Source organism: Euphorbia lathyris, chromosome 4, assembly GCF_963576675.1.
Source record: "Euphorbia lathyris chromosome 4, ddEupLath1.1, whole genome shotgun sequence".
Classification (NCBI taxonomy): Eukaryota; Viridiplantae; Streptophyta; class Magnoliopsida; order Malpighiales; family Euphorbiaceae; genus Euphorbia; species Euphorbia lathyris.
Genome location: NC_088913.1, coordinates 3,362,264 through 3,370,383, shown reverse-complemented (window position 1 = coordinate 3,370,383; position 8,120 = coordinate 3,362,264). Strand labels below are relative to the sequence as shown.

General features: G+C 34.4%; 1 protein-coding gene across 1 annotated transcript; it reads right to left on the bottom strand.

The window, feature by feature from the left end:
* Positions 1 to 4,281: 4,281 nt before the first annotated feature.
* Positions 4,282 to 6,027, bottom strand: LOC136226610 (U-box domain-containing protein 26-like). The gene has a single exon (XM_066015191.1). It carries the CDS (start codon positions 5,726 to 5,728, stop codon positions 4,481 to 4,483), a length of 1,248 nt encoding a protein of 415 aa, XP_065871263.1. The 5' UTR covers positions 5,729 to 6,027; the 3' UTR covers positions 4,282 to 4,480.
* Between the last annotated feature and the right edge of the window lie 2,093 nt (positions 6,028 to 8,120).

Here is an 8,120-nt window from a genome sequence, read left to right as displayed (position 1 = left end):
TTGCAAAGGAATTTATGGGCCGGATACAGTTTCTAATACAAAACCTTATAAAGGTTAATAATAGGCTTAAACCACTATTTGGCCCTTAATCTATCCAAAATTTTGTTATTTGACCCCTAACTTATTATTTGATCACATTTGGCTCCTGACCTGTTCTAATTAGTGCAAGTTCACCCAATTTAAATAGAGACTTAATGTAATTGTTATTCTATTAGCACGGGACGATATTTTGACACTTAAATTTGATAAATTTTATTTAGAGATTTGTTTTTCTTTTTTAATCTAATCAATTATGTTCACATAAGAGAGTTTATATGGCAAATAAACTTCAAAACGTGTGACGTGTCAATCTCATATGTCAACATATTTTACATATGAGGGGGGATAACGGTTTTGTCAAGTCTCAATCTAAATTGAGTGGAATTTCACCAATTGAGATAGTTCAGGGGCTAAATGTGACCGAATAATAGGTCAGAGGCTAAATCATAAAATTTTGAATAGATCAGGGGCTCAATAACACCTTAAGCCTTAATGATAGCTTAATACATCATTTACCCTATCAAACTTGTCCAAAAAGCTAAATTTTAACCTCCTTAATTTATTTAAAATGTTTTAACCCTTTCAACTTACTTGAAATACACTCAAATAATCACTCAGGTATATATAAAAAAAAAAAAAAAAGTTAGTAATTAATTTATTAGTCCCTGTATTTTGATAAAACACACTGTTTAGTCCATGTATTTTCAAAAACATACGGTAAGGTCCCTAACCTTTTTCTCGATGAACTGTTTAGTCCCTAACGTTTTTCTCGGTGAATTGTTTAGTCCCTACCGTTAGACTCTTATGAAGATTCTGTTAGTCAATTTGGATTAGCAGAAACATCTTTTGTTATCACTGAAACAGTTGGCAGTAAACATGAGTTGAGAATATGGAGAAAATTAAACTCACCGTTAAGAGTAAGAGGATTTCCACCTTCAATTCTAACAGGAAGAGTAAGCGAGAGAGATTTGAGTCGATTTCTACCTTCAATTCAAACGTGAAGAGTGAGCATGAGTGATTCGATTATGAGTTAGAGATTCAATCATTTCTCCATTTTTTTGTGAGTGCGAGTTGTGAGAGAAAGACATAGAGGTGTGAATTGTTTTTGGCTGATAAATAGTAAAGGGTAATTTAGTCCTTTTCGAATTCATAAACAGTAAAAAATCTAACAAACCGACGGAATGACTAAACAGTTTAATGAGAAAAATGTTAGGGACCTTACCGTGTGTTTTTGAAAATACAGGGACTAAACAGTGTGTTTTGTCAAAATATAGGGGGGTTAATACACATATTTGCCCTTGTGTTTTCTCGGAAAAACAGATTTGCCCTTAAATCAAATAAACCCACAAAATTATCCCTGAATTTTCCATAAACCTGCAATTATACCCTAATCTGACGGAGCTGCTAAACGGCGATGATATCAAACCTTCTTATCTCCAGAAAAACTTCAGAAAAGAACAACCAATCACAAACAGAAAAAAATATGCACATTCAATTTCGATTAAAAGCAAGTTAGAAGAACAGATTGGTCAAAATTCATTTTCATAAAAGCTCAATCAACCTAATAAAATGGCGTCTAAACCTCCTAATTAATCCAAAAGCAATAGCAATAGAAAACAATAAGAAACCAAATGAATTTTGATTGTCGTCATCCAATTTTTTTGGAGACAAGAAGGTTTGATGCCATCGCCGTTTAGCAGCTCCGTCAGATTACGGTATAATTGCAGGTTTATGGAAAATTCAGGGATAGTTTTGTGGGTTTATTTAATTTAAGGGTAAATCTGTTTTTCCGCGAAAACACAGGGACAAATATGTGTATTAACCCAAATATAGGGACTAATAAATTAATTACCCGTATTATTATATAATTCACATAATAGATTAAAATATAATAAAAATTCTACTTGCTCATCTGTAAATTATGTCATCTCTATTACTCCTTCCATTTCAAAATAATTGTCACATTTGACCAAAGCACACATATTAAGGAAATGATTGATTTGCATTAAATTTATGCAACATGGACTAGAATACCCTTTATCTCTCTTCATTAATAATTATCATTTTTTGTGTCTCTCATTAAATTGAACCCCTCTCCATACATTGAAAACTTAAAATAGCAAAAAGTGTAATTAATATTAAGCTCATTAATAGGGGTAAAATAGGAAAAAATTGCATTGGAAACTAAACCTGACAAATAATATGAAATGGAAAAATTTGATCAAAAGTGACAATTATTTTGAAATGGAGGGAGTATTAGAACTCTATATCCCAACTTTGGTAGTTTGATTTTTTCAAGGCATGCTCAACACGTCTTGTATGCAGCTTACTTCTTTACAATCGAGTGGTTAATTCACTATATTTTAAGCAAGTTGAAGATACTATAAAATATTTTAAGCAAGTTAAGAAACTATTGATGCACTTTAAAAGTTCAGCTAAAATGAATAAGGTATAATTAAGACAATATTAAATGACTGTGTTTGAACTAAAATTTAAATTCAAAAATTTAAGCTTAAATTATTGAAAAGTTTTAAATGTGATACTATAATGAGTATTAAGATTTCTTATTTAGAAAAATATTTATCTCTCTCTACTAAGTAAGTATATAGTGGCTTGGAATTTTTTTTGGGTTGGGTAACCCTTGGATAGTAGGGGTTTTTATGGATCTTGTATATCCATCAATATAAGTATGATATTGTTTTTCTTTCCGAGACTTATATCTATCTGAATCGTTTAGATACACTTGGAAGAAAATTTAAGTTTGTTGGGTGTGTGAGTGGTGACTATGAAGAAATGAGTGACAGTTTGGGTTTGTTTTGGCGTCTGTCAGGAATGGTTAAAATTCTAAATTCTGATCGGCATTTTATAGATGCGGAAATCAGTTTGAAGAGTAGTATGCCTTGACAATTTACTAGTTTTATGGGATTCATGAGCGTGCTCGTTGGTCTACTTCTTGGAATCTGCTACATAGCCTTTCGGGCAATCTGCTTAAACTAAAGTTGAATGTTTCAGTGTTTACAGGTTCTATGATCATAAGGATTGGTGTTATCATGCGAAACGATAAGGGTGAGTTTTTTAGGCGTTTTCTCATCATCTTCCTCGGGAGTTTCAGCCTCGTGATGAGGGAAGCCATGTGTATTCGAGAGACGTTGATCTGGATAAAGGCTAAGAGTTTTGATGAGATTGAGGTTGACGATAATTGTTGCTCAACCCAGAGAGATCGGAAAAGCAAGAGTCCTCGCATCTCTTTCGTCATCTTTCATCTTTTTCAAATCAACTAGGGTGTTACTCCCTCCGGTCCACAATAGAAGTCTTTTAAGGTTAATGCACACTAATTAAGAAATGCAATTAATTTTAAGTAAAAGACTTTGTTACCCTTGTAATAATTGCATCCACTAGTAACTTTATCTATTTCCAAGACAAAAAAATCAACTTAAATAGGGGTATATTTGGTAAAAGTAAATTAATGTGCATAGATTTAAGCAAAATGTCATGTATTGTGGAACAAAAAAAACTCTCTAGAAAGACTTCTATTATGGACCGGAGGGAGTATATGGGTAATTATTTGGCTAAAGATGAAGATGTTATGGAGATTAGATAGACTCTTAGTTGGTTCAAAAATTATCTGCTGAGATTGATAATAGGGGTGGAGCATCTTAGACAATGACCCTGTTTAGCAAATAGTTGTTAGCTACTAACTGACTACCTTTTTGGTTAGCTGATTTAACTAGCGTGTAAACTTGTTTGGTAAAACTTAGTTGTTTGTATAAATAACAAATAAGGATATGAAAAAACATTTATTTGGGATTAAAGAATAGTAATTAGGGTAAAAATATCCAGAGCAATAAACTAATAGAAAAAACTCTTAAACTGAGCTTTTCCAAAATTAGTTTTTTTAACCCCATAAGTTCTTCCAAATCTCTTTTCACAGAACACCACTATTAGAGGTTTAACTAGTCAAAACTTCTAAAATGGCTTAAATCTCTAATTTTACTCTAAAATACTATTTACCAAACAGGGCCAATGTCATTTTCGGATAGTATATAACGAACTGTAATTCTTTTCTTTTAATGACGTTAATGTCAAATTTATTGGGCGGTTTTACTAACTGTGTTGCAAGAACTAGTTAGAACTATCTATTGCATATCAGTATTTATGTAATAAATAGTGTATTAATTCACTAATATTAGTGAGTTCACTGTAATTACGAAAGTAATCACAATTAGAAGAAGGAGAAGAACAGATCTCAAATTTAATTTGCATTTAAACTTCTTTTTAACAAAATTCTTACATACAAAATTAATTAATTACAGAATTACAATCTCTCTATATACCATTTTCTGGTTTTTACTTTTTTTTTAATTAATAAAAAAAACTAAAAACTAAAATTAAGAAAAAAAAAAAAAAGAGAGAACAAGGAGTTTGAAGATTCATCTACCGATCAGAAAGGAACGACTTCACTGCAAACAAAATCATCCGAATTGCCGGAAGAGTCATCGGGCCAAGAGTCCCGGAGCAATTTCAGCAACATCTGCGCCTTCCTTTTTGCCCTGTCCGTACAATCACTCTGCACCAGAAGTAACAACTGCGTCAATATCCCGGCGCTCACCGCCTCTCTTTGGCACAGCTCCGACGCCGTACAAAGCGCCAGTAGCGCTCCCGCCGCGTATTCCGTCGCCCGGTCCGATATCTTCAGTATCGTTTTTACCAGCAGCGGCACGGTTAACGCATGCTCTGTAAACGCCGCGCATCCGGCTGCCACTCTGCACAACAGCTCAATCGTCGCCAGTGCTCTCTCCGCGTCGCATTTGTCAAAATCCGCCAGTCTGTCGATTAACGCCTCTGCCGCGCCGGCGTTAACAGCCTTGTGTCTCGTTTGCTTAACGAGACACAGAGCAAATAGCGCTTTGATTCCAATCTTGAGAGCGCGAGGATATGAGATTGGATTTCGTAGCATATCTATAACTCCTTCGAAGATATCGTCTACGTTACTGATTTGAGCGCGAAGATCTGACGATTTTGTTCCGGCAACCACAATCTCAATCAGCGCAGCCGAGTTAACTCGGACTTCAATTGAGGAATGAAACAACAGATTCGCCAAACAATTAATCTTCTCCGAGTCGGAAGCTATGGATACGCACTCCGATTCACTCAAAGGAAACATAACCAGCAGCGCCAACGCCTCGTGGTTCAAATCCGACGACATCGAAATCGACTCAGCAAAGATAAGATTGGTCATTACTTCACGAACGTTTAGAGAAGAAATAATCAAACGATTCTTATCCGAGTCACGAGCGAGTCCTCTGAGCCGACGAACAGCAGAGAGCCTCGACTGGTAAGGATTCGAAAGAGAAGCAGCTTGGTTCAACAAAGAACGAACCAATCCAGGGTCAGCAGGTTGTTTCGGAGTCGGAATCCGTTCAACACCAAAAGAACGATTCGCGACACACCAATCCTGGATTAACCGGCGAAGAGTATGGTTAGGGATGACAGTGAAGTCGGAAAGCGGGAGCCGCGTGACCGGACAAGTAGTATTACCGGTAGCAACCCAGGATTCAATGCTGGAGCGATCGTAAGTCTGACCGGTGGAAACGGTAACCGGGTCACGCATCAATTCAAGTGAGATTGGGCATCTGAAATGGTAAGGTATTTGAATACTGCAATCCAAAGGCTCTAAACTTCCAGGCATGTCTTCTTCCTCTTCTTAATCTTTCTTAATTCCTCTTTTCTTATTTATCTTTAAGCAAAACCCAAAACTAGAAAAAGGGGGGCAGGGGGGAAGAACTAAGAATTCAGGATTCAGAATTTCAATAATGGTGTCTGAATTTACTGAAGCAAAATCTGAGAAGTCTCTGCAAATTCTCTTGCAGATTTGTTTTAGGCTATGAGATTTTAGTTTTTTTTTTTTGCTTTTTTATTATAGGAATGAAATGGAACAGAGAGACATATAGGCAACAGGTGAAAGAGAGAGAGAGGGTGGAGGGTTGTGGTGGTGGTGGTAGTGGTGGGGGCTGGGGCTTATCTGACTCTTGCCCACACGTGTGGTAAGCAATTTCCTAGTTGTATGTAGAGAGAGAAAGTATGGTCAAATGAATTAATGAAATTGTGGGGACTAAAATGGGACCTATAATTTTCAGCTCATAAAATATAAAATCTTTACTCCTGTTTACATCAAACAAGGTAATGTGTGACTAATTTTTCTTAATTACTAGTTTATGATATTGATTGAGCATCGTTAATACTAATGGCAAAAATAAAAGCATCTTTTAAGATTATAGCAATTAGCTGATAGCTGATTACATTAGTTGTTTGCTGATTAACTTTTTGATTAGCGGATTGTGTGAATTTGTTTGTTAAAACTTAACTGATTGATAATGTTCGTTTGTATAAAATGACAAATAAGGATATGGTAAATCATTAATTTAGGATTAAAGAGTATTCATTAGGGATAAAAACAGGGGTGGAACCAGGGGGTTGGGGAGGCTCGAGCCCCGACAGGCTGCCGGAAAATTGAAAAAAAAAATTTAGTAATGATGTTTGGTAATATTTTGGAAAGAATTATATTGACTCTATGTAGTATTGTTTCAATGTTTAAAGGTAGATGAGATGGTTAAGGATGTTTACTTGTATTTGAGAGGTCTTATATTCAACTCCCTTCAACCTTATTTTCTTTTAAAAAGTTTTTATTTATTTTAAAAACATATTACCATTATTAGTTAATTTAAATGGACTCTTTATTTTTATTTTGATAACACTTTTGAAATCATTTTTAATATGTCTTTATCATTAAAAAAAAGTAAACATATTTAATATTCATTTTTTATTATGTCTTTACCGTTAAAAAAAAGTAAATATGTTTAATTTTCTATTAGTTCAATGCTAGTTTCTAAAAAAAAAATGATAACATTTTTAATGCGTTTGAAGCTAAATTTTTTTGTCCAAATTTACCGTCAACCGCACAGTTGATTTTTTTTTTTTTTTTGATGTTTTGAAATTTTTTTAATGATATGTTTGAGCCCCGAGTCATCCGGGGTCCTGGTTCCGCCATTGGATAAAAATGTACATAAAAAGAGATGGAGCAATAAGCTAATTGAAAAAACTCCTAAAATGAGTTTTTTTGGACCCAATAAGCTCTTTCAAACATCTCTTCACCAAACAACAATATTAGAAGTTTGATTAGTCAAAACCTATAAAGTGGCTCAAACCTCTAATTTTACGAAACAAGGTCTATGGCTTTCTTTGTTAAAGAGCTTTTTGGAGTAAAATTAGAGGTTTGAGTTATTTTAGAAGTTTTGACTAATCAAATATCTAATACTGATATTTGGTGAATAAGTGTTTGAAAGAGCTTATTAGATACAAAAAGCTAATTTTGAAAAAACTCATCTTGTGAGCTTTTTCAATTAGGTTATTGTTTTATCTCTTTTGAAGAACATTTTTACCCCTAATTAGGTGGTGTTTGTTTCAGCTTTTTGGAGGAGGGTTGTTAGCGTTTCACTCCAAACTGCAGAAATATAACGTTTGATTATGTTTATATAACCACAGCGTTTAACATTTTCTTTGGAAACTGCAGCATTTTGGAGCTTTTCACGAAAAGCTCCTATTTAGAAATCAGGTAGTGTAGCCTAAACGTGAGGAGAGACTCACGTGGAAATCGATCAGTGGTGAAGGCTTACATTCAATAAAAAAAATGATTGTGATGGTGGCATATGTGATTTCGTAAATCATGGAGCCGGATGCGGGTAAGAACGTGTGTGATCTTGAGGCCATATTTGATTAGTCCATGTGGCTCCGACAGTTACTATTGAGGAGGAATCGTCTGATTGGTTCACGTGTATTACAATAAATTGTGTAATATCAAGCTTAATATTTCAAATTCAAAGATTAAGTGTTTAATCAAAAAGAAAAAGAAAAATAAATTGGCTTAATACATATCCTTCTCCCTGTACTTGGTCTAAAATTCCAACTGTTTTTTGAACTTTTAAAAGTTCCAAATGGCCTCCCGATCTTGTCCATTTGCATTCAATAACTTCATATTTCTCAATTAAATTTGTCAGATACAGAAACTAGGAGACACGCTTTGC

Excerpts from the sequence above, each read along its gene's own strand:
- LOC136226610 (XM_066015191.1), bottom strand. The coding sequence starts at position 5,728 with ATGCCTGGAAGTTTAGAGCCTTTGGATTGCAGTATTCAAATACCTTAC.